Raw genomic sequence first — 25,605 nt, 5'->3', positions numbered from 1 at the left:
GCGGCGGTGGCTCCGGCAGTCTGAGCTGTGATGGCGGCGGCGGCGGCAGTGGGTCCTGCGGCGGCGGCGGTCCCCGCGCCGGCGGCCAGCGCGAATGGCGCCTCCTCGGTACACTGGTTCCGCAAAGGGCTGCGGCTCCACGACAACCCGGCGCTGCTGGCGGCCGTGCGCGGGGCGCGCTGCGTGCGCTGCGTGTACATCCTCGACCCCTGGTTCGCGGCCTCCTCCTCCGTGGGGATCAACCGATGGAGGTGAGGAGACCCCGAGCGGTTAGGACGCAGCTGAGCGCCCCTGGCCCGCGGCAGCTGGGGCAGGGGCGCGGCGCAGGCTCCCCGGAGGCGGGAAGCCGGGGCCAGGGAACGTGGTCAGCGTGCTGGTGCGCGCGGTGGGCCAGGGCCGCACCTCCCTCCGAGCGCCGGACCCCCGCACCCCAGGACCCCCACGGCACGGAGCAGGCGCTTGAACCCTAACGGCGCAAAGTTGACCTGCCCAGGTGTTGCCGGGCGCGGCAGGACGAGGTCTCCGGGTGTAGGGAATGCCCGTGCAGGGAGCCCAGCGGGTCTCTAACACTCGCCTTTGCGGGTCCTAAACTGTTGGAATCCGCCCTCTCGGCCACCCTGGCTTCCCTCCACCCACACTGCCCAGCCTCTGGAGGTGTCTGGAGACCCTCGCTTAGAATTGATAAGGTCTCCTCCCGCGAGTCCTGGCTGAGGACCCCGAGGGCCTCTGTGGGGAGACTCCGTGTCCCGAGAGCCCCAGAGCAGTTCGTAGCCGTGTTGGGGAACCCTCTCAGCGGCCATGACCTCGCTGGCAGAATTAGACAGGAACCCAAGACAGCACCTCCCCCTCCTCCTGGTTGAGTTAGAAGGACCTGCGAGCCACTGTAGAGGGCTCTCTTATGGACTGATGTGCCCCGTTTCGCATAGGGGCCCGGGATGCCACAGTGTCGGAGTTCCCCATCTATTCCAGGAGGCGGGGCTGACAGGATCCTGGGAAGGGTTAACAAGTCGATAGTTAGAGTATTTTTTCTTTAATTAAAAATATATATATTATATATTTACTCATTTGAAAGGCAGGGAGAGAGAGAGAGAGAGGTCTTCCATCCGTTGGTTGACTCCCCAAGTGGTTGCAACAGCTGGGGACGTGCCATGATGAAGTCGGAAGCCCGGAACTCTATCCTGGTCTCCCGTGTATCTACAGCAGGGGCCAAGTGCCTGAGCCCCCCTCTGCTGCCTCCCCAGGTGCATCAGCAGGGAGCTGGATCAGAAGCAGAGCCCCCAGGGCTGGAACCAGCAGTGGGGTCGCGAGCTTTTTTTCTGCCAAAGGCCGTTTGGATATTTAGAACATCATTTGTGAGCCAACAAAATGATCAACTGTAAAATGAGCCTGCTATGGGTTTATTGAATTTCAAGTCCCATCTGTGGTTGCTTTGGCAGGGCCAGACCAAATGATTTCAGGGGCCTTATCTGGCCCGCGGGTTGCTCGTTCCCTACCCCGACGTGGGATGTGGGGAACCCAAGGGGCAGCTTCACCCCCTGCAGCCCCGGGGGGTTATTTTTTTGGCTGTAAGCTGTGTTCAGAACCAAGGAGTTTGATACCCACATACCCATCACCCTCAGACACCAGGGGCAGGTGCTTGGTTTATTTGCATTGATCTGGGGGATGTTTGCTTGTGGCCACACTGCCCAGATGGGCTGAGTTGTTCCCAGGAGACCATGGCTCTCGGCACACCGTTCTTTCCTCTCCAAGGTGTGTGCCCTGCAAGGAGAGGGCGCTCATGGCAGTCGGTCTATTAAATGCTGCCCCCTGCCCAGTGTGTAGCAGGAACAACTAAAGATAGTCGTGGGAGAGCCTGCCCACACTGTTTTCAGCTGCACTATTGCTCCAGCTCTGCTCCACTTTCTATAGATAGGAGGCCAGCTTTGACAAACATCCTCAAATGACCGTCTCCAGTGTGGACATTAAATCAAGCCTCAGACTTTGTCCTCCCCGTGGCAGTGTGCCAACCAGAGCAGAGTAAATAGAATAGGAGCCACTTGTTACCTTGTCATAAAGGAGTTTCTTTTATGGAATTTTTTGGAGGGGGAGGGAGAGACATGGCTTAGGCCTGCTTACTCCTTTGTAGCATTGGGGAAGTAAAAATCAACAACAAAAACACGGTTGCTGATTAAACTGCATCTGCTAGAAACGAGGTGTTTATGGATTTTTGTAGGTCACCCTTTTGTAACTGTGCTCTCAAGGGAGTGCGGGGGCAAAGGAGGGTGGCAGCTCAGGTGCCTGAGTGACATCCGGAAGTCAGAGGCCACACAGGGATGTAGCTATTCCGAGAGGGATTATTTAGTGAGTGCTTAGTAGGTTCCAGGTGCTGCTCTGGGTGCTGCCGGGGTGCAGCGGGGACTAAGCTGATGCGTGGCAGTGCCGCAGGGTTCCCGGGGCCGCGTTTTAGTTGAGGACATGGAAATAACCCGTTTGGTAGAACTACTTCCGTAAGAAAAATGAAATAGGGGCGCGGGGAGGGGCAGACCAGAGCCGCAGTTCTCCATCTTGGCTGCACAGTCGAATCTCATAAGGATCTTTAAATGCTGCCTGGAGCCCCCTGCCCCCTGCCCGATTCTGGTGGGACTGGCCTGGGCCTATGGTTTGGGCATTAGGGTCTTGTAAGCTCTCAGTAAAGCTTGAGAAACCCCGAGCTAGAGAACAGCAGACCAGAGTGGCCACCTGGGATGCGGCCTGGCAGTGCCGTGTGGCAGTGCCCCGTGGCAGGAAGTCTAATTAGTGTTTGCATTCGCATTCCGCAAGAAAGAGGTGAAATACCACCAAACAGATCGAATCTGATAGCTGCTGCTGGGCGCCTTCCACCCCGCCTGCAGGCTGTCTCCTGCACGTGGCTGGGTGGCTGGAGGTGGGGGGACTTGTGCCGGCCCGCTGTGCCTCTGCGCCTCTGGCAAGCTCCGGGGCGGTAATCTTCCTGTGGGCTTCCTGGATCCTGGCATTGTGCCGCTGAGAGGCATCTCCGGGAAGGGTGGGGGCATCCAAACCTGTGAGCTCTGTTACGCTCCTACACATCCTACGCTGACTCACGTACAGCCTTCATCTGCAGAGGGAGGCAGATGAAAATAGCTATGAATGGCACTTTCTTTTTGCTCAGATTTGTATTTATTTATATGATAAGCAGACTTGAGAGAAATCTTCCACTCACTGGTTCACTGTCCCCCTCCCCCGCGCCTGTGTCAGCTGGGTTTGAACCAGGCCAGAGCAGGGAGCCAGGAACAGCATCTGGGTCTCCATGTTGGCAACAGGAGTCCAAGCACTTGGGCCAGCACCTGCTGCCTCCCAGGATGCATCAGCAGAAAGATGGATTGAAATCAGGTAGCGGCCAGGACTCAACCCGGCACTGGCTACTTGGGATGTGGGCAGCCCAGGCGGCGGCTTAACCCGCCGTGCCACGTGTGCCTCCTAGGAATGGCACTTTGTCAGAGCAGACGAGGACAGAGAAAAGGCAACCAAGAAACACATCTGTTGGTTGGCACAGGAGAAAGCTAGCACACTCCTTGCCCTGGTGATACTGGGACGTTTCTGGGTTGCCTCCGGAATGTGTTGTTCTCAAGCACCAACTGGTATACCCTTGGTCATCCTCCCCAGCCGCACCTTCCCCAGGTTGGCTGCGTCTGGAAGGAGGCTCTATAGGGAGAAGCAGAACCAAGGGCACATGTGTGCAGCTTCTAGGTTTTAAAATAGGAGTTACTTAAAATAGGCCCTTGGAGTTTCTCACACCCTTCCTCTCCCTGTGGCCATTTCGATAGGTATTGGTAAGGATTTTCACACTTCCTGTAGATCGTTTTGTCCTTGTCTCAGGCGCTACGCCTCTTTCAGACCCTTCAGGGACAGAGGGAGTCGGGAGAAAGAGAACATTTGTTCTCAGTCGTAATGCACTAGGCTGGGGCTCTCTGCAGGGTGCCTGGCCAGCACCAGCATGGCCTCTTGCCCAGTGGCTGAAGGGCTGTGGGTGGTGCTTGTGGGTGGTCCACCCGGGGAACTTGGTGAGTGGGGGGTTGAGAGCTGGAGTCTGCTGGTGGGGAGATGGAGTTTCCCCACGCCCCCCTCCCCCGGTGCACGGCCCAGGGGCTTTTCCACTGCTGCCCAAGGAATGTTTCCATTTGCTTAGAAGGATGGAAACCCTCTTCATCTTTCTCCCAGATTAGGAGAAAGCAAATACACTTTTATCGCGTAGAATTTGATCCCTGTGTGGATTGAGTTGAGGTTATCCTTTTCCACGGGGCTTAGGCTCTCGTAATCAGAAGAAAATTAATTTCTATTAATATGCTGCGCAGTCAGCCCGTGCTGGCTGGTGACATCATCAGCCTGGTTAGCTGACCTTGGCTCGAGGCAGAGAAACTTGGTCAAGGGCACTGTGGATCCAAAGAAGGGTTCACTATCATCTCCCTGCCCCCGTGCACAACAAACAACACCTTTTCCAAGGCTGACCAGCCTTCCCTCACAACACAAGTCCTTAACCGAAGTCCCTGCCCGTTTTATTCTAAAGGGCCAGCCTCGTGGACTCTGAATTACAGCATCCTCTCTGTATTTTTGGAAATCCCATTTTGGTCCTCTCCAGCTCTGGGCGCCTCCGGCTGCAAAGTGCTTATGTAATGTGATTCACTTGCACATGTTGTCTAATTCAAAGAGAGAGCTTTAACGGCTCGCTCAGGACCGTGTGCTCGGAACCTCGGCCATGTGAGCTCAGCCCGGAGCTGCCGAGGGCGAGGGGCCAGCCTCCAACACTGCCAGCGCCAATGCCCCGGCCGGCACTCATTGGAGGGCAGAGAGACGGACCACGTGCAGGGGAGGCGGGCCCCAAGGGAGCGCGGGAGGGAATGAGTGAGCCCTCTCTGCAGTGCAGGAGTGCGCCGCCTGCCCGCTGCTGGGGTGCTATGCAAAGCCATCACCTGGCTGGGCCGGTCAGGGTCAGTCGTTCTCTCCCGCCTGGAGGCTTGACTCTGGTGGGAGGGTGCAAGGAGCAGAGGTTTTCCAGAGGGCTGAGGAGGGGGCAGGAGCCAGGCCGTCTGCAAGTTCACTAGAGAAATTTCCCTGTGCACAGGACTCAGCGAGGGTCTTGCTGAAATGCAGCTGCTTTGGCCAGGCGAGCTCCCAGGTGACTGACAGCTGACACGCAGCCGAGGTGCTGTCAGGGCAGCCGTGCGGAGCCGCACGGGTCGCCCGGGCTTCGGTTCTGTCCACGTGGGTAGACGATATGGAGCGAGTTGCTGAATCTCTCCGTGCCTCGGTTTCCTCCTGTGAAAGATGAGACTGGGGGCGATGGCGCTTACTTCCTAGGGCTGTTCGAGAATGAAGGGAGGGGGTGTGTGCGAAGCACGCCGGACGGTGCTGGCTCGTTGTCGACACCGCGTGGTCCTTGGTGCTGCTGTTACCATTGTTATTGTCTCTTTGCTGGGTTTAGAGTTGAGCCTCTGTGGACATTTCTCTCTCTCTCTCTCTCTCTCTCTCTCTCTTTTAAAAGATTTATTTATTTATTTGAGAGAGTTACATAGAGAGAGAGACGTCTTCCATCTGCTGGTTCACTCCCCAATTGACCACAACGGCCAGAGCTGTGCCAATCCAAAGCCAGGAACCAGGAGCTTCTTCTGAGTTTCCCATGTGGGTGCAAGGGCCCAAGGACTTGGGCCAACTTCTACTGCCTTCCCAGGCCATAGCAGAGAGCTGGATTGGAAGTAGAGCAGCCAGAACTTGAACTGGCGCCCATATGGGATGCCAGCATTGCAGGTGTGGCTTTATCCGTTGTGCCACAGCACCAGCCCCGGACATCTCTTGCTATCAAGAGAAAGACCCGTAGGTTCTCTGGACCTTGGAGATACTGCAGAGAGCCCCTCTGAGACCGATTCACCCATTAGTATTTACACATTAATAAGCTGTGTGGGCTCTTGTCACGCATTCAGGGATTTCTGAATACTGGCACAAACAAACCAGGCAGCATGGTAGGTTTTTAAGCTGTTTATTTAGTGAGAGAAGTGCATAGGAGAGTGGGGGCTCTATCTAAGAGAGAAAGGGAAATCTGGATTCATACTGAGTAGAGAGCAGGCCAAAGCCAGCCACGAGGAGCGTGCAGCTGGAAAGCACGGAGCCGTGGCTCGCAGGCCACGCGCCCGCAGGCGCAGGCGCAGGGCAGCAAGGGGATCCAGGGTAGGGAGGAAAAAGAAGGGGCTGGGCCCACAGTGCTCCAGGCTTTTAATCCATGTCCAAAGGGGAGTGGTTAACTAGGCTGATTGGCAGGTGGGCGCACAGGTGTGGTCAGGTAGGGGCATGGGATCAGACAGGGGCGTGGTCTTCCAGCTCACAAATCTGATCAATTTTAACCTCTGTGCCTGCCCACATCGCCTCCTTTTAGTAAGAGAGGCTGAGAAATGGAGCCCTGCGGAGGCGGCTTCTCCCTGTAGGGGAGCCTGCGTTTCCTGGGCGTCCCCACCTTGGTCAGAGCTTTAGATCAGCATCCTGTGCAGCAGGTGCACCTGCAGGGACACTCCTGGGAGCCTCAGATGAGACCCCTGGCCGGGGCTTGTGGAATTCTGGTCTCCCCGCTATCTCCTGGCTTTCCCCCGGCCAGCCTGGGTTTCAGGGGACAGCAGGCAGTTTGCATAGATCTCTCTTCTTTTCCTTCTGGGAGGAGTAGTGAGGTGCGGCTGGCACAAGTGTGTCACCTGCCACTCAGCAGTCCAGGGGTGTCAGTTATTAAAAAGCAGACATTTACAGAGGCGGGGCTTTTGGTGGCATAAAGCAGCGTTCCGCCTCCCAGCCCGGCCCTTCGAGAGCCTCCTGCAGGCCTTTCAGCTACGGTGAGGCTCTGGGATGTGGGTCTCGTGGCCTCCAGCTGCCTGTGTCCCAGACAAGAGCAGGGCAGGGGCCGGTCCCAGTGCGCGGCTTAGGAACGGGCGCTGTTCCTGCGGTCCCCAGTCCTCGGGGAACGCGCTTCACTGCTTGGCCGTGCTCAGAACGGACTGCTGGTCCCCGTTGGAGGCTGAGATGCAGGGTGCTGTGGGCGGGCGGCTGTGACAGGTGCTGGCTGCCCTCGGTTCCTGGGGGAGACAGGAGTGCTGGCCGATTACCGTCCTCAGAGGAAGGGGTTCCCAGCTTCCTGGACAGTGTCCGGTGCCACCAATGACTTGAGAGATGTGGCCCAGAGAAGACTCCGGGGTCCCAGAGTCCCTCCACCCAGGTTCCTTCCCAGCCCTGCCACTCGACAGCTGTCATCTTAGGAGAGCTCCTTCCCCTCTCACCCGCGCTCTGTGTGTGTGTGTGTGTGTGTGTGTGTCTCACTTTCCTTCTCTGTGAAATGAGGAGAGGACTTTTTCCCTTCGAAATGTGTGGAGAGAATTAAATGGGAAGATGCAGGCAAAAAGCACGACAGATTCCTGATCACATTGATGACTTTGGCTGCCCTGGCGCGGAAGGACAGTTTGCCGTGTGCTCTTGTCACTGGAAGTTTGAGCTTTGTGAATAGCTGCCTGGTTAAAATGTTCATTTATAATAAAACGCCAGCGCACTCGGCACACGCTCGTCACCCTCCCCTTTCCCATGGTGGCCCATGCGGCCGGGGCTCCTGGGTCTGTAGTGCCCCCACCTCCTCCCCAGCCCTTGCCCCTGCAGATGTGTGAAGGTGCAGTGGGTGAAGCTACAGCCGCCACCTGTGACACCAGCATCCCATATGAGCGCCAGTTTGAGTTCCAGCTGCCTGCTTCTTATCCAGCTCCCTGCTGATGCCCCTGGGAAGGCAGCAGAAGGTGGCCCAGGTAGTTGGGTCCCTGCACCCACATGGAAAATTTGGATGGAGTTCCAGGCTTCTGGCTTTGACTTGTCTCAGCCCTGGCTGTTGGGGATATTTGAGGAATGAACCAGCAAATGGAAGATATCCGCCCCCACCCCCCACCCCCCCACCCTCTCGCCCTCAGTCTGCCTGTGGTTCTGCCTTTCAAATAAATTAAAAAATTTATCATTTTTCTTAATATTTAAGAGTAATATATATATACATATAATTTTAAAGAAAGGAACCTTCTACAGTCTCTGCCTCTTGGCCTGAGAACCTGGTGGCCAGAGACCTGGAGAGTGAGCCACCTGCCACAGGGCTGGGGACAGGAACGCAGCGCAGTCTCAAGTGCGGGTGCTGAACTGCCAGGGCTTGGCCTGGGCTGGGGAGGTTTTCCAGCGCTGTGACGGTCTCGTGCCACAGGATTGCCCTCAGTTTTCGGGTGCCCATCCCAAGGCTGCGAGGGAATTGGCGCAGAGACACCACGGGAGGAACAGCTCACACGTGTCCTGGGATTTCTGCCTGCCAGGCACTGCCTGCGTGTTTTTCGTGCATAATTTGGTAGCCGCATCTTAGCCATTCTGTGAGATAAGCACTAGCGTCAGCTCTATTCAGCTGGGAGAATGGGCCACGGAAGTTAAGTTACTGCCTGAGGCCCAGTTAGTGAGGGGCCAGGCCGAGGTCGCAGCCAAGGCAGAGCTGATCCGTGGCCTCCTCACGCCTGCACCGGAACCCCAGCGCCTCCAGCCGGCTCCCCAGGCCGCTCCTGGCGTGGCATCCACAGTGGACCCGTTCCTCTGGGCGGTCGGCAGCGAGAGCCGCTTCTTAATGTGTCTCACTCTGCAGGTTCCTTCTTCAGTCTCTGGAGGATCTGGACACCAGTTTAAGGAAACTCAACTCCCGCCTGTTCGTGGTGCGAGGACAGCCCACTGATGTGTTCCCAAGACTGTTCAAGGTACGTGCGCAGGGCCCCGAGGGGGGCCACCTGCTGCACGCTGGGGGTGCCCTCCGCGCGCACGGGGGAGCCGGGAGCCGCCGACCGAGGAGCTGGGAGCCCAGGCAGCTGCTCAGCTTGCACCAGGAAGGAAGCTTGGGGAAAATTCCGTGCGACCAGAGACTGGGCAAGCCTCCAGGCCAGGCCAGACGTGGGATGTGGCTGCCTCTGGCTCCCGTCGTGTTGCCTTGGCCCAGGCCTGCAAGCTTTATTAGGGCTTGTGTGCCAGGGCCGTGAGGGTGGGGTTTCCTGTCTGGCGAGGGGCGTGCCCCATTGTGCCCTGCTCTGCTTATCGGGGAAACAGAGGCCTGAGTCAATGATTGATGAAATCTTGACGTGGGTGCCTTCGGTGCCGCCTCGGCCTCTGTGTGTGATGTCGAGGGATTAGCCCATTCCTCCCCCCGCCAGCCGTTTTAAAAAGCAGGCACAGGCCCCTGGACCGAGGGCTGTGGGGCACACGGCCAGCAGTGGCTGTTACACCCTTCTCCACGCCAGCCCCGGGGACGGGAAGGGAAGTCTCGTGTTGGGACAGGCGGCTCAGTCATAGGCACTCCCCGGGCCGCACGTGTAGTCGCAGCACTCGCTTATGGAAGGCTGACGGGGCCCAGCTGCTGCCCCGCCCCTCACGGCAGCCCCAGCAGGTGGGTGGGTGCTGCCCGTTTGGCAGGGCAGAGAGCAGCAGTTTGCCCGTGGTCATGAACGTACTGAGAGGTGGTCGTGGATTCTTCGAGTCCCCAGCCGCGTTCCTTACCTCGTCGCCAGCCTCGCCTGTCGGCCTCTTTCCCCCTCCGCCTCACCGCTGTCTCCTAGCCACGCAGAGGCCGCCAGCCCGGGTCCGACCCAGAGATGGAGGCGCGTCAGTGGTTGAGTCGCTCGGGGCGTGTGTAGCGATCGCTGCTGTGTGCGAGGCCCCTACTAGGCATTAGGTGGCGACGATGGAGAGCTCAGGTCTCCAGGCAGGCGACGTCACGGCCGTGAGATAAACGCCGTGGCGAGAGGAGCATCCCGCTGCAGGGAGGGATCAGGAGGGCTTCGTGGAGGAGTCATTTCCTGGGTGTTTTGTTAGCTTGTTCGCAGGGTGATTATGGGTATTTAGTGATGGTGTCTGTGAATCACTGCGCGTGGCACCTGGCTTATTAAGGGCTCAGTAAATGTTTAGTGCTTTCACTGTTGGATGAGAGAGAGCCTGGGCCCGTCGAGGGCCCCAGTCCCCTGGCAGGTTCAGCTGTGACCACGCTCGCCAGTGGGCTGGGAGGGACACTGCCCCGGACTTCGGTTAGAATGTGTTTTCTGTCTGGGTGGTTGCACGCTGTGGGGTTTTCTGTGGGGCTCGTCTGCGCGGCCTTTCCCGGGGCCAGCTCGCTGGGGTTGCTGGGAGATCTGGGAATTCCTGCCAGAAGGGACTGCAACTTAGCAAAGAATTTCCGTCTCACCACGCAGCCCCCGTGGCCTCTTTTCTCTGACCTCTGGGCTGGGAACGGCTCCTCCTTCCCGACTCTCAGAGCTGGAGCCCATTAGCTCTGTCTGCTGTTGGCTCGGGAGTGTTGCTGTGGAAACCGTCAAGGCACTTCACATAGCATCAGTCGGCCAAGAAAACTAGGCCACAAGTTTGCAGGCTGTGAGGAGCGCTGGGAAAGGCTCACCGAGAGCAGTGGGGGCTGGTGATCCTGTCCGCCACTGTCTCCACCCGTGAGTCAGTGCCTCTTTCTGGGCCGGGGCTCCCCCGGGAGCACTGTGTTCATGGTGGCCTGCTCCTGCTCCCACTCAAGGACACGGCAGGTGCACAGAGCTTCCACCTCTCCCTGAATCCCCTGGCTCCCCGTCGTAGGCCTGTAGGCTCACACCTGGAGCCTCTGGCTCTTGGCTTCCTGGTCCGATCCTTGTACCTAGCGTGCTCTGAAGCCCGTGCGGCCAGGCCTCCGGACAGATGCTGTTCCCGCCTCCCCAGACCCAGGCTGAGCGTGACGGCTCCTCTCCCCACAGGAATGGGGGGTGACCCGCTTGACCTTCGAGTATGACTCTGAACCCTTTGGGAAAGAACGGGACGCGGCCATCATGAAGATGGCCAAGGAGGCCGGCGTGGAGGTGGTGACCGAGAATTCTCACACCCTCTATGACCTGGACAGGTAAGAGTCGGGGCCCGGGGATCTGGTTGCCAGCTAGGAGGGTTGCTTGGTGATTCGGGCCCCTGCTGAGTAGAACTCAGGGGATTCAGCCTTGGGGGCCCAGCGGCTTGTGAGCCACAGCATTTTGTAGAAGCTGCAGAAGGATCCAGAGTTGGGGCCACAAAGAACAGGTCCTAAAGAGCTTTACCCAGTTTGGCATGAAGGGATCAGTTAGGCCCAGGGCTGGCGGCGGAAGGGGCCCTCTCGCCTACTCTGCTCTGCGCCATCTGTGCCGTGCGTTCCCACTTCTGCCTTGCTCCTCCAGGGCGGCCCTCTGACCCCAGGGGCCTGTTGCCAGCCCCACCAGCAGGCCTGTGTTCTTGCAGGCCCTACCCCTGCACCTGGGATCAGCTCCTTGGCTGTGCTCAGGGATCTAGCGGTCCCTGCCGGGAGCTGACAGCTACAGAGAACCTCCTCCACTCTCCTGCTGCTACTGCTGCCAAGCTGGCCCCGCCAGTGTGCCCCGCCCCCTCTCCCCAGCACTGCGCCGGCTGCCAGGAGGCCGGGTCACACAGCTGAGCACGTGAGCCTGCGCCCGGCTGGGTGTGCAGCTCTTCCTCCGGCCACGTGCCGAGGAGGGGGAGGTACTGCAGAGACAGCAGCCAGCCCTGCGTCCCACGGAGGGGGAGCAGAGGGAACAAACAAAATGAACTCACCTAGCCAGCCTGGCCTTGCGTAAGCTACTTCCTGGCCAGCCAGAGCCCCAGGAGTCTGGCCCCAAACCCTCCCAAGTGATCGTGTTATGAACAGTTCTTGGTTCTCTTCTCGCAGGAGGGCGGCTCTTTTCTTCGCTCCTGAGAGATATCTGTAAAGTGCTGAGCAGAGCCTAGCTCTGACCCGGGCGGACGGGGCTGCCCTCCACGTGTGTCCTAGACACACGCGGCAGGCGTGATTTCCCGGAAGGGGACAGGTGTGCAGCACTTAGCAAAGAGCTTCCTCCAGGGCTCATGCTGGGACAGAGAGGGAGGCCCCCGGGGCCCCGGGGCTCGGACAGCTAGGCCAGGTACCAAGGCTAGCGGCCTTTTTCTGTGAGTAGTGAGGATGTGGTCAGTCTGTTTCCAGGTGGCTCCACTTGGACACCAGGGAACCCGGACTAGAGCCCCAGCTTTGGCCCTGGCTTGTTCCGTTACCGGATGCCCCTGCCACAGCCTACTGGGCTTCGTTTTCCCTCGCAGTAAAGTGGAGATGGGGCCTGTGAGTGGCTGAGGAGAGCCACCCTCACACCCTCAGAGTCAGGGCTCGTTTCTGGATGGGCAGGGCAGCAACCAAGGGCCCCGCAAGTGACGCCACGTGTGCTGTGGGCCCCCCAGGATCATTGAGCTGAATGGGCAGAAGCCGCCGCTCACCTACAAGCGCTTCCAGGCCATCATCAGCCGCATGGAGCTGCCCAAGAAGCCAGCGGGCTCGGTGACAAGCCAGCAGCTGGAGGGCTGCCGGGCCGAGATCCAGGACAACCACGACGAGACCTACGGCGTGCCCTCCCTGGAGGAGCTGGGTGCGTACGCCTGCCGGGGCTGCCGGGGCTGCCGGGGCTGCAGCCGTGCTGGGCCATTTTCCACCTTTGCCAGAGTAACACATAGCATAGACAGTTTGGAAGATCCGGGAAAGCAAAGATGGGAATAGCCGGAGACAGCCGCCCTTGGCCTTGGTGCTGGAGTGTGCCCTCCGTCGCCACAGCCGCGCAATCTTGGCTTCTCAGGTGTGCCGCCGGGTCTGCTGCTGCTCTTAGCGGGCTCCCCACACCGGGGTAACGAGGCTGGCTTCTGCTGAGAGGGGTCTGACCTTGGACTTGGGCCGAGTCAGCCTGTCCGCCCTGGAAACCACTGTCCCTGCCCGCTGATGGGAGTGGGCAAGAGGCCAGACTTGTTCTCCGTGCCTGGAAGGGTGGGGCGGGAAGGGGCCAGCGAGGGGAAAGGAGGAAGTAGCGACGTGGGCGGAGAACCGGGAAATGTGGCCTCCAGGAGCACGCAGCTCCTGCGGCACTGGGAACCCAGTGCTTCGGTCGCAGTCAGGTTCAGCTCACCGTGGCCAGACCCGCGGGCTGCCCCGTGACCCGCTGCTCGTCTTGCAGGGTTCCCTACTGAAGGACTCGGCCCAGCTGTCTGGCAGGGCGGCGAGACGGAAGCTCTGGCCCGCCTGGATAAGCACCTGGAACGGAAGGTATGTGGATGCTGACGGCCATGCAGCTGCGGGACAGGTCAGGTTCTGTTCCTCCTAGCTCACGTGGGTTGAAAGATGAGAAACCCTAGTGATGGCGGTAACAGCAGCAGCGGCGGTCACCGTCAGCCCGTCTCGAGAGTCCTTCCCTCTGGACTGGGCACCTGCTGGCGTTACTGCCTGTAGTCTTTCCAGCAGTATGCTCGGTAGGTGTGCAATTCTCTGTTGCACTCATTGTGCGACTGAGGCTTAGACTAAGCAGCTTGCCTGCAGTCACACAGCCCATGGCAGAGTGAGACCTTGCGGAGTCAGGCAAGCTATATGGTCTTTACCCCTGAGCTGTGGGCTGGCAGATGAGGGCCAGCACCTCTCTATAAAGAATTCTGATGGTTCTTAAAGGAAAAGGGAATGGTAGGGTTAAAGGACCGCCATTTGCAGTCCCCAGTGGGGACGCATTGTGCAGGGGTGACAGCCAGCAACATAGAGACGGTCGGGCATCATGTGGCCCCCGCCCCAGTGTTGCCAAAAGGTTGGGAGCCAAGCCCAGCCCGGTCTCTGACAGCAGCCACCTGATGGCAGGCCATGCGTGAGACGGAGGGGTGCGTGAGCCGCACCACGAATGCGCGGGCAGCAGAAGCTGGTGCTCGGCCACTCGGCAGGTCAGAGACTGTGTCCTCCGCAGAAAGGCAAACAGAGGTGGCAGAGACGTGGCGAGTGCAGGGGACTTGCGCGGTGGGCGCTGCACCTGGCCGTTGGGACTCCGCTTGGGACATCCTTTTCTTTTTCTTTTTTTTTGTTAAAGATTTACTTGTTTGTTTGAAAGGTAGAGAGACAGAGAAAGAAAGGAGAGAGAGAAAGATCTTCCACCTGCTGGTTCACTCCCTAAATGACCGTAATGGCTGGAGCTGGGCCAGGCCAAAGCCAGGAGCTTCTTCCAGGTCTCCCACATGGGCGCAGGGGCCCAAGCACTTGGGCCATCTTCAGCTGCTTTCCCAGGCACATTAGCAGGGATCTGGATCGAAAGTGGAGCAGCCAGGTCTGGAACTGGCGCCCATAGGGGATGCCAGCACTGCAGCTTTGCCCACTGTGCCACAACGCCGGCCCTAGGACATCCTTTTGTCACATTAGAGTGCTTAGGTTTATTTATTTATTTATTTATTTGAGACAAGGAATACTTTATTCAGAACCCATCAGAGAAATGAACTGCTTGGGTCTGTGACAAAGCATTTGTGTTTCAAAGTGTAAGTCGTACCCTGTTAAATACAGATTAACTGGTCAGACCCCAGGTTTCCACTGTTTAAAGCAGAAAAAGCTTCCCTGTAAAAGCAGCACCTTGGTGACATTTTTAGTATCCCTCGCCTTCCTCCTCAGCCTCCCCTTCAACAGAATCCACACCGACCTCCTCCTGATCCTTCCCCAGGGCTCCCCCGGCCATGGCCTCCTGAGCTTCAGAAAACTCTCCCTCCTCCATGCCCCCCTCTCCCCCAACGTACCAGTGAACCGAGGGTTAGACCTGTGGTCCAGGCGAGCCCAGGCGTCGGCCACGGCGCTGGTGTTGCTCACCATCACACCTTGGCCGGGTCTCCACCAGGCACCACCGTGGGAGGCTGGTAATTAATGCCAGCCTTGAAGCCAGTGGGGCACCCATCTGCAAACTGGATGCACGCTTGGTCTTGACAGTGGCAGTGGCAGCATTGACATTTTTGGGAACCACGTCGCCACGGTACAGCAGGCAGCAAGCCATGCACTTACTGTGGCGAGGGTCACACTTCACCATCTGGTTGGCTGGCTCGAAGCAAGCATTGGTGACCTCTGCTTCAGAAAGCTGGTCCTGGTGGGCTTTCTCAGCAGAGATGACGGGGCGTATGTGGCCAGAGGGAAGCGGATGCCGGGGCAGGGCACCAGGTGGGTCTGGAATTCTGTCAGATCCACATTCAGGGCTCCATCAGATCAGGGAAGCTGCGATGGAGGACACAGTTTGACCTATCAGCCTCTTCAGGTTAGTGGAGGCGGGGCGCTCGATATCAAGGTTTCTCCGACAGATGTCATAGATGGCCTCATTGTCGACCATGAGGGCACAATCGGAGTGCTCCAGGGTGGTGTGGGTGGTGAGGATGGAGTTGTAGGGCTCCACCACAGCTGTGGAGACCTCGGGGGCTGGGGAGGTGGAGAACTCCAGCTTGGACTTCTCGCCGTAATCGACAGAGAGGTGCTCCACCAGCAGGGAGGTGAACCCAGAGCCAGTGCCCCCGCCAAAGCTGTGGAAAACCAAGAAGCCCTGCCGGCCCGTGCACTGGTCAGCCAGCTCGCGGATTCGGTCTGGGACGAGGTCAGTGAGCTCCTGGCCAGTGGTGTAGCGCCCGCGGGCATGGTTACTGGCAGCGTCTTCCTTGCCTGTGCCTGCTCGGGGTGGAAGAGCTGGCGGTAGGTGCCAGTGTGAACTTCATCAATGACCATGGGCTCCAGGTCTACAGACACGGCCCTGGGCACGTGCTTGCCAGCGCCCGTCTCACTGAAGACGGTGTTGAAGGAGTCGTCTCCTCCCCAGTGGTCTTGTCACTTGGCGTCTGGCCATCGGGCTGGATGCCGTGTTCCAGGCAGGAGAGCTCCCAGCAGGCATTGCTGATCTGGACGCCAGCCTGGCCGACGTGGGTGGAGATGCACTCACGCGAGGTTGCTGCCGCGTACGGCGGCCGAGAGGGAGGCTGCTGCTGACAGTGCGGGCTCTGGGCAGCCGCTGTGAGAGAACCGAGAGTCCTGGGGTTTCGGGCCCAGCCCAGCTCCTGCTGACGCGGGCCTTCCGTGCAGGGGTGATGGCTGAGGAAGTTGGGGCCCCGCCAGCCACGGGGGAAACCTGGAGTGAGTGCCCGGCTTCACTGACGACACTGGCAGAGTGAACCAGCAGCAGGAGTCTGTATCCTCTGTCACTCTCTGGCTCTCATTACCTCTCAAATAACCAAGGGAAAAAAGAAACTAAATAACACATGACAGTGTGTTAAACAGCCAAGACTGAACCGTGGCGCCCGGGGATAGAAAGCTGGGGGGAAAGCCGCTGCTTGAAATGCAAGGAATACCTGAAGAGACCGAGCCCCCTGCCAGGCCTGCGCTGCAGTAGGACGTGGTGACGTTTCAGGGCTGCAGGCAGTGGCCGTGAAGTGGGCGGGGAGGAGAGTGCTCTGAGCGGAGCGTGGCCAGACTCCTGTTCTTTGACCTTTGCTGGTGGTTGTGCACGTGTCTCTGTGAGCTTCTGTGTGTGTGAGTCCGTTTCCGGTAGAGAGAGGACGGGAGGGGAGTCGCGGGGATGTGTGCAGGCCCTGAGGCCTGCTGTCTGGTGCAGGGGCTTCGCCTGCGGGGTGAGCCAAGGAGGATGTATGTGTGCACAGGTGGGAGAGGGCAGGGCGCCTGTGCACCTGCCAGTCTGTGTGATGTGGGACTGTGTCCCAGGAGGGCAGGAAGCGCCTGCCTGTGCCATCGGGGGGACAGGGACTTTAGGCGATGGCACTGTCCCAGGGTGGAGAGTGGTCTGAAAGGGGCCACTCAGGAGACTGTCGCCGTGGTCCAGTCTAGCTGTGGGCTTAGCCTGACCCAGACTGGCAGCAGGAGGGAATGGAAAGAGGAGGATAGATTGAGGACTTGGTGAGGGCGTGTCCAGGTGGGAGGCGGGTTTGTGCCCTGGGCGTGTCCAGGTGGAAGGCAGGCTTGTGCCCTGGGCAGTCGCTGGACGGATGGTGGTGCCTTGTCTGAGACTGGGGGGCCTGTCGAAGGGTGGTTTAAAGGAAAGAATGTGTTTTGCTCCAGTTACCCGGATGGGGCCACACAGCCCAGAGCCTGGAGGGTGTGTTGTCTGCAGAGACGGTCTTGGGAGCGGGGAATGGCTGGGCCCACGACAGAGCCCTGGGCTGCCGGCACTGAAGAGAGAGATGGAGGGGGAGGGGCTCAGGGAAGACTAAGAGCAGCCCATGAGCTGTGAGGTCACCAAGGCCCAGGGAATCCCCGGAGGAGAGACAGGAGCCGGCCATGGTGCTGTGCTGCTGGGAGAACAGGATGCGTGTGGGGTACGTGGCGTGGAAGATGGGAGGGACAGCGTGGCCGAGTGGAGAAGCCAGGAGCCAGCAGGTGGGCTGGAACGTGGAGGCGGGGGTGAGGGAAGTAGAGAGAGGTGGGTTTTGAAGGAGCACAGTGGGCCCAGGTGGGGAGGCCCAGCCGCACTGCTGTGTCCTTTGCTTTGTATATTTGAGCGAGAAGAGTGTTCTTGGAGTGGAAACTGGAGAGAGAGAGAGAGGAGAGAGGGAGGTTGAACAGACAAGGGGAGAGAGGGGAGGACTCCGAGCCAGGTCATGGGAGGGGAGGAGAAGGGTGGGCGTGGATGCAGGTGGGGGTTCAGTGACTGCAGGTGGCTACCTGGTGGCTCGTGTTGCCTTCTCGTCTGCTGAGGGGTGGAGCTGGGAAGTGTGCAGTGGAGGCCTGGGCGGGGCAAGCAGTCTGTCACCGGGTGCCAGGAACCGAAGGATGGGCGTAGGGGTTGCGCAGGAGGACACTTGCACAGGTAGCAGGGAGAGCCTGGTCAGGACTCGGAAGCCCGCCCTCCCCGGCCCCCAGGTGAGTCGCAGAACCTTTGAGCCTCGGTGCTCGTTTTCCAAAGGAGGCAACGACAAGGCTCCCTCGCGGGGCCGTGCAGATCTGACGGAGAGTGCGTGACGGCAGCCGCGGCCTCGGGCGGCGTGGGGCAGGGCAGTCTCAGGAGGCCCTGGTGACCAGAGACGGGCCTTGTTTCTGTAGAGGAGAAGCCTTTCCTTTCCTCTGATGGTTGGAGTCCACTCAGTCTTTTTCCAGTTCTTGGCTGTCTCATTTCGCTTCATCTCAGGGGAGGGGAAATGCTGTTATTTAATAGAGAAACAGCTGAGGGACAAAGTTTACACTCATCCGCAGCTTCACTGGCGAAGTCAGGGCCAGAACGCAGATCCACAGCTTCCGAGGAGTGGCGTGAGCACGGCGTGCAAGCCCTGGCCCCGTGGCTCTCCGTTCCTCCGTAGCACCCAGCTCTTTGCTTTGTCACCTTCCCCTTCCACAGGCGTGGGTTGCCAACTATGAGAGACCCCGGATGAACGCCAACTCCCTGCTGGCCAGCCCCACCGGCCTCAGCCCCTACCTGCGCTTCGGTTGCCTGTCCTGCCGCCTCTTCTACTACCGCCTGTGGGACCTGTATAAGAAGGTGAGAGCAGTGCGGCCTGTGTGCCTTCCCCGCTTGCAGCCAAGTGGCCCTGGGCCTCCTGCGTTTGCCAGTCACCCTGGAAAAGGTCCCCATCCTGTCCCTGGAGGTGGGGGCCTGTGTCATACATCCCATAGTCCAGAGTGGGTGGGGAAGGGTCAGTGCGCAAGGGCTGGCAGAGCCACGCGCCCAGTGAATCACTGATCTGCATCCATCCCCTGTGGTCCTGTGGGGCAGAGGAGGCCGCGGGGGGCCCAGAGGTAGCAGGTCCACTGGCTGGGGGTGGATGTGCACCAGAGCCCCAGCGCGGGACGATGGGCAGGTGAGGCTGGAGCCAGTCCTGCACTGAGCACAGCTGCCCTCTGGGGCTGCCCCCAGAGCACTGAAGGGACTGTCCAGGGGCTGCACCTGCCCATGAGCGCTGGGAGAAAGGCTCGAGGCAGGGGGAGAGAGTTCATGGGGGCCCGGCCATGGGGACCAGCAGCCCACAGGCATCCCTGGAAGGAGAAGGGACAGGTATCCAGTCCCCAGTCAGCGGCTCTTCCTTGGGGCTGCGTTTCTGACGTTTCCCTGTCCTTGCCAAGGTCATGAATTCAGGCCACTGGTAGCTTGGCAACTGGGGGGGGGGTAATCTTACGGTTTTAGGAAAATCATTATTTGCTTAGAGATCTGATCCCTTTTGTAAACAAATTATTATTTTATTATCGATTGATAGATTTGAGAGTCACAGGCAGACACAGAGCCCCCATCCCCTGGTTCACTCCCCAGAAGACCACAACGGCTGAGGCCGGGCCGGGCCAGAGCCCAGAGCCAGGAACTCAGTCCAGGTCTCCCAGGTTGGGGGGCAGGGACCCAACCCCTGGAGCCGCCACCTGCCACCCACTGGGGCGTGCGTTAGCGAGAAGCCGCGGTTGGGAGTGGAGCTGGGACTTGAACCCTGGCACTAATATGGAAGGCAGCCATCGCAAGTGGCATCTTACCTGCTGCACCTCTCGTTCCTGGAACTCCTGGAGGCTGGTCTCTTAACTCCTCCATGGACCCAGCCTGCGTGTGCAGCCTGTTTACCCCATGTCTGGACCGAGCATTTTATGCACTCTGATCAGAGAACTCCCCTTGACTATCTAGAAAGTGCAGCCAACCACCGTGGCCAGTCTTGGCAGGCTTGATTCCTGCCCACCCTGCCTGGCTTTCTGCAACCACTCTGGTTTTTTTGTTTTTTTTTTTTTTAAATATCATTTTTTAGACTTACTAACTTCTCCCTGTAATGATTCCCCTTACATTCCCTACACATCTTTTTTAAAAGTTTTTTTCTTTTTTAAAATGATTTTATTTGAAAGGCAGAGCGAGAGAGAGAGAGGGAGACACGGAGATCTGCCATCCACTGGTTCACTCCCTAAATGGCTGCAGCAGGCCAGAGCCGGGAGCCGGGAGCCAGGAGCTCGTCCAAGTCTCCCGTGTGGATGGCAGGGGCCCAAGCACTCAGGCCATCTGCTGCTGCCTGCCAGGGCCGGGGCTGAGTCTGCAGGTGCGCTGCGCCGTTTCTTCCAGAGGACAGGCCCTCCGCCTGTCTAGGAGGTTTGGAGTCTGTAGGGACCTGAGCGGCCTGGCGCAGCGAGCCGGGCAAGCGTTCACGTGTCCGTGCCGCCCCCGCCCTCAGGTGAAGCGGAACAGCACCCCTCCCCTGTCCCTGTTTGGGCAACTCCTGTGGCGTGAGTTCTTCTACACGGCAGCCACCAACAACCCCAGGTTCGACCGCATGGAGGGGAACCCCATCTGCATCCAGATCCCCTGGGACCGCAACCCCGAGGCCCTGGCCAAGTGGGCTGAGGGCAAGACGGGCTTCCCCTGGATCGACGCCATCATGACCCAGCTCAGGCAGGAGGGCTGGATCCACCACCTGGCGCGGCACGCCGTGGCCTGCTTCCTCACGCGCGGCGACCTGTGGGTCAGCTGGGAGAGCGGGGTCCGGGTGAGTGCCCGCTCCCTCTGCCGAGCCCAGCTGTGGGCTGCCCTCTCCGGGCGGGGGGATGGCGTGGGAGCCTTCCGTGGCTGGCCCTGGGCCCCTGGGGGAGAACCGTGGCCGCGGATCCCCGAGGAGTCTGCTCGTCCCCGCCCCCGCCCAGGTGTTCGACGAGCTGCTTCTGGACGCCGACTTCAGCGTGAACGCGGGCAGCTGGATGTGGCTGTCCTGCAGCGCCTTCTTCCAGCAGTTCTTCCACTGCTACTGCCCCGTGGGCTTCGGCCGCCGCACCGACCCCAGCGGGGACTACGTCAGGTGCGGCTGCACGCCAGGCCGTCTGGCTTCTGGCCGCGGGGCCCCGGGCCAGCGCCTCGGGGTGCTGATGGGTTACGTGGGGGTGTGTTCCAGGCGATACCTGCCCAAGCTGAAAGGGTTCCCCTCTCGCTACATCTACGAGCCCTGGAACGCCCCGGAGTCCGTTCAGAAGGCAGCCAAGTGCATCATCGGCGTGGACTACCCGCGGCCCATCGTCAACCACGCCGAGACCAGCCGCCTCAACATTGAGCGGATGAAGCAGATCTACCAGCAGCTGTCGCGGTACCGGGGCCTCTGTAAGGCGCTGCCCCGCCCTGCCCCCATCTCCTCGCCCCCTGAAGGGAGGGGTGACACCCGCAGGCTGGGGGAGGCTCCACAGGGAACCCCAGATCCTTGCAGAGGGACCTCGGGTGCCGTCTTCCAGGCTACGACGTTGAGTCGCCCTCCTGGGCCCAGGACACATAGGCTAGGCTGGAGTGGGCCTCCCTGGGCAGCTGTGCGATAGCAGGAAGAGCTGGGCCGCGGCGCCACGATCCCGGCCTCCCGCGTCCCTTGCAGCCTCTGCGGGCCTGTGGGGCTGCGTTCTGATGACCCCCCACCCCCCGCCTCTCCAGGTCTGCTGGCCTCTGTCCCTTCCTGTGTGGAAGACCTCAGCCACCCTGTGGCGGAGCCCAGCTCGAGCCAGGCCGGGAGCGTGAGCGGCGCAGGTGAGCAGCAGATGGCCTGTGGCACCGCGTCAGGCCTTCCGGGCGGAGGCCAGACCGAGTCCTGGCCAGCAGAGCTCCGGGCCCGCGTGAGGCTACCCCCGCAGGACCAGTAGACCGTCGCAGACAGCTAGTGCCCTGGGGAAGCAGAGTTAGGAGTCTGGACGGGGGCCTGGGGAGGAGAGGCACCTTCGGGCCGTCGGGGAACGTGTCTGAGCTGTGGCTGACTCCCCGAGGGGTGCGCGGGAGCCAGCCCTGACGGGACGGGGGAAAGAACATTCCAGACGAAGGGAACAGCAGGACGAGGCCCGGAACCAGGGCTGGCCTGAGCCCACCTGAGGGGTCAGAGGGAGACTGGTGGGTGGCGCGTCCTGTGCGTGAGGACGAGCCGGGGAGCAGCCGCTGCCTGCTCTGCACTGGGTGGCCAGCGGGCTGGGCATGGCCGGGCCTAGGTTTCTGAAGCCTCCTCCTGCCTGCAGTGTGGAGAGTGCAGGAGGCAAGGGGGGGCAGCCGCCAGGAGTCGGGGGGCAGACGGGGTCGCTGCGCCCTGAGCGTCCTCTCTCCAGCTTGGGATGGAGACCCGGGTGGCAGCTGCTTCCCCGGCCAGGCTGAGCTCTGGGAGGCTGCTCCAGACTTGCAGGGGGAGGTCTCAGCTTCGGAGCAGGGACAGCAGAGAGCAGCATCAGTCTGGCTGGGGTCTGGCCCTGCTGCCGGCAGGCCTGGTCACCTCCTTGGACGAGGGCGGTGCCGCCAGGAAGTCGGGAGGGCACGCGCTGTGCCCGTGTGCCCGGAGGCGCGGCGGGTGCCCCCGTGCAGGGTGTGCCTACCGTATGCTCACTCTCCGTGACCCTCCTCCCAGCCCCGAGACCACTGCCCAGTGGCCCAGCATCCCCCAAACGCAAGCTCGAAGCAGCGGAGGAGCCCCCTGGTGAAGAACTGAGCAAGCGGGCCAGGGTGGCGGAGGTGCCCACGCCGGAGCTGCCCAGCAAGGCCGTCTGAGGGTGAGTGGCGGCGCGGGCCAGACTTCGAGCAGGGGGGAAGCCAGGGCTGGGTTTGGAGAAGTGCCGCGCCGGGCCTCCCGGGATGGGGCTCCTCTTCCTCTCTCCCGTCTAAAAGGACGTGAAGGCCAGCCTGTTGTGCGTGTGCCGGTGAAGTGGGAAGAAGCGGGGTTTGGTGTTTTTTGTTGGTGCTTCCTTCCTGAGTGAAGTCAGGCAAAGCGGAAGCAGGGATCGCCCCCTCATCCTGTGACGCTGCCCGTGGGTAGGGGCGGCTGCAGGCCCTGCATCCTGCCCCAAGGCTGTGTTCTGCAAATAGGCCAGCAGGGGGCAGAACAGGCCTTCAGAAGAGGGGCAGGGGGCGGGGCAGTGGCTCCAGTCCCACCCACCTCAGGTCCCGGGTAACCCGGCCTTCCCCACCCCCCACACTGTATTATCTGTAATTAAGTGCGGGGTCCTTTCTTTCCAAGATGTCACCTAGAAATCGTTTCACCCCAAGAAGCATCTAAAGCAAGTAGCAAGCGCTGGGTGCCAGACCCCGGGCCACAGTGTCCGCCCCTGCTCACCCCCGGGCGCCGTGGCTCTCTGCCTTTCACAGCCCCCCAGCCTGCCAGTGCACGCCTTTCAGTGCCCCCTGAATGTCATTAGAAAGCTGGCTTCCCCTTCCCCAAGGCAGGAAGGGCCCGTTCTCCTCCCCGGGGGCTGTAAGTGGCTGCCGTCTGAGTCACGCTGTCACACTGTTCCTTTCGGGCCTCCTCGGTGCCGTTAGGCTGGAAGGCGGTGTTCTCGGTGGAGCTGATGGGTTTTTTCCAGATGCTGCCCACCTCAGGGCCGGGCCGGGCATTGGATGTGCTCTGTGGGTTGGCGAGTGTGGGCGGCTTGTACCCTTTGCCATTACTGGGCTGCTGACAAGGCCACTGCTGTCGGGCGGGTTTGTACTGTCTTCCTGGCAGTAGCAGCCCCGGCCTTCTCTCACCTCGGTGGCACCGAGTGATGTCCAGCCCGTGTTACAGCTGGAAACGGCCAGGCTGGTGCTCCGACGTCGCCCAGTGGGCAGGGTCAGCGTGACACCATGGCCAGCGGGCCTGTGAGAAAGGGGGCGCGTAACCCACAGTGTGGCTTGGTGTCACGCACGAGGTCGCAGTGTTCTGCCTCCGGGAAGGCACGGAGCCCATCCTTTCTAGGCAGGCGAAGCGGGCTCTGCTGCTGGTGCCCAGCGTGCCCTGGGAACACGTCCCCGAGGTCCCCATCGAGGGCCTGAGGGTGACTGGTTTTGGTCAATTAAACGATCAGCTGGGCCGTGTCAGGCAGGAGCATGTGGGACTGAGAGTAACAGAAGACCCGCCTACTGCAGCCAAGCAAGGGGCCTGGAGGGGGGTGTTACTGGTTTGGGGTCTGTGGCTCAGCCACGTCAGAGCCCCTTTTTCTGCGATCCGACCATTGCCTCCTGGTCTCAAGGTGGCTGCTGCAGCATCAGCCGTCAATTCTTCATTCAGATGAGGAGAGAGAAGGAGCAGCGGGGACAGCTGCTCTCACGTGCTCAGTCAACACACATCAGGAGTTCACAGCTTGCCGGGCCCGGTTCTGGACACTGAGAATTAACCATGAGCAAGACTGATGATATCCTGTCCCCCATGGAGACATTTCCGTGGGAAGAGACAGACAATAAACAGTAAATAGCTACTTAGTACTCAACAGGCCGGAAATGCTAGGACAGAAAAGCAGTGTGGAGTGAGCAGAGGGGAGAGGCTGGGCCCCAGCCGAGAGCGCAGCTGTACAGTCGGAGCGTTGCTGGTCCAGGGACCGCCCTGTGGGAATCCCTGGCCTAGTCCCGCCACGGCTGCTGTCGGGGCCGGGCCGCGGAGGTGTGGGTGCCGTCCTGTGCTCCTAGGTCCTCAGAAGACGCAGCTCCTTAGGTGTTGTGAAGGTTGCAGTGGGTCTGATCGTAGGCAGGTCTGGCCGGGGAGGCCCTTGATGTCCCCTCGCGAGCCAGGCAGCATCGTAGGTGCCGTCTGGGCAGCGATCAGGGCTGGGCGGGGCCATGCCAGCGATGCCAGCAAAGAACCCAGGCACGGGGACCGCCGCCCTGCAGCCCAGGAACTTGTCCGTAGCCCCCTGGGGCCTTCAGGACCGAGTCGCCAGCCTTCCTGTGCCCTCAGTGGGTGCCCATGGGGCAGCCAGGCCAGGCCAGGCCGTGAAGACTGGAGTGGAGGGGCCGGCGCTGTGGCGTGGGTAAAGCTACCTGCAGTGCCAGCCTCCCACATGGGCACCTGTTCAAGTCCCAGCTGCTCCACGTCCAGTCTGGCTCCCTGTGAATGGTCTGGGAAAAGCATCCGCAGATGGCCCCAGTCCTTGGGTCCCTGCACCCATGTGGGAGATCCGGAAGAAGCTCCTGGCTTCAGCCTGGCCCCGCTCTGCTAGTGCAGCCATCTGAGGAGTGAACCAGCAGATGGAAGACCTCTCTCTCCCTGCCTGTCTCTCCCCTTCCCTCCCTCCCTCTTTCTGTATCTCTGACTTTGAAAAAAAAAAGAAGAGGAGGTCAGAGGCCTTGGGCCATGCGGACTGCCCTCTGAGACCGATGGGGTGGGGGACATTGTTCCGCGGGAGCCCTGACAGGGAGGGGTCCGCTCTGCTGGCGGCGGCCTCTGCCCGAGACACGCAGCCCCCTCTCCTGTAGAGCCACGGTGCTGGCGTCCTGCCCCCGTGCTGCCCGGCATGCGCACCTGTGCAACCTGCACCGAGCCCCTGGGTCCATTCTCGGCATGCCCGTGCTCAGCAGTGGGTCTGCGGCTTCAGTCAGAGCCAGCACCTGGGGGCCGGTGCCATGGCTGTGGCTCATTTGGTTAATCCTCCGCCCGCAGCACTGGCATCTCATATGGGCGCCGGGGTCTAGTCCCGGTCGGGGTACTGGATTCTGTCCCGGTTGCCCCTCTTCCAGGCCAGCTCTCTGCTGTGGCCCAGGAGTGCAGTGGAGGATGGCCCAAGTCCTTGGGCCCTGCACCCGCATGGGAGACCAGGAGAAGCACCTGGCTCCTGGCTTCGGATCGGCGTAGCTCCAGCCGTGGTGGCCATTTGAGGGATGAACCAATGGAAGGAAGACCTTTCTCTCTCTCTCTCTCTCTCTCTCTCTCTCTAACTCTAACTCTAACTCTGTCAGTCGCCCTGAAGCGAGGGGGGAGGCCTGCTCTCCCTCCGCCCTTCCTGCCTGCTTTGAGCTGTGCGACTTCAGGGGGACCCGTGACCTGGTGGCGCCGCTCCCCATGAGCTCTGTGACGCTGCGTAGGCCGTGG

General features: G+C 60.5%; 1 protein-coding gene and 1 pseudogene across 1 annotated transcript in view; one reads left to right on the top strand and one right to left on the bottom strand.

The window, feature by feature from the left end:
• Positions 1–25,605, top strand: part of CRY2 (cryptochrome circadian regulator 2) — a 31,254-nt gene continuing 5,649 nt past the window's right edge. Inside the window, exons 1-11 of the mRNA XM_008270202.5 lie at positions 1–251; positions 8,663–8,771; positions 10,794–10,936; positions 12,286–12,470; positions 13,047–13,135; positions 18,204–18,344; positions 19,999–20,310; positions 20,465–20,616; positions 20,710–20,912; positions 21,231–21,323; positions 22,180–22,321. Coding sequence (XP_008268424.3) covers positions 31–251; positions 8,663–8,771; positions 10,794–10,936; positions 12,286–12,470; positions 13,047–13,135; positions 18,204–18,344; positions 19,999–20,310; positions 20,465–20,616; positions 20,710–20,912; positions 21,231–21,323; positions 22,180–22,319 — 1,788 coding nt within the window. The 5' untranslated portion in view covers positions 1–30 and the 3' untranslated portion in view covers positions 22,320–22,321. The remainder of the gene's footprint in view (positions 252–8,662; positions 8,772–10,793; positions 10,937–12,285; positions 12,471–13,046; positions 13,136–18,203; positions 18,345–19,998; positions 20,311–20,464; positions 20,617–20,709; positions 20,913–21,230; positions 21,324–22,179; positions 22,322–25,605) is intronic.
• On the bottom strand, positions 14,336–15,986 carry LOC108177716 (tubulin alpha-1A chain-like; annotated as a pseudogene).

Source organism: Oryctolagus cuniculus, chromosome 1 (assembly GCF_051225735.1).
Source record: "Oryctolagus cuniculus isolate XC-2025 breed Fujian yellow rabbit chromosome 1, ASM5122573v1, whole genome shotgun sequence".
Taxonomy (NCBI): domain Eukaryota; kingdom Metazoa; phylum Chordata; class Mammalia; order Lagomorpha; family Leporidae; genus Oryctolagus; species Oryctolagus cuniculus.
This window is presented reverse-complemented; position numbering and strand designations above follow the sequence as displayed.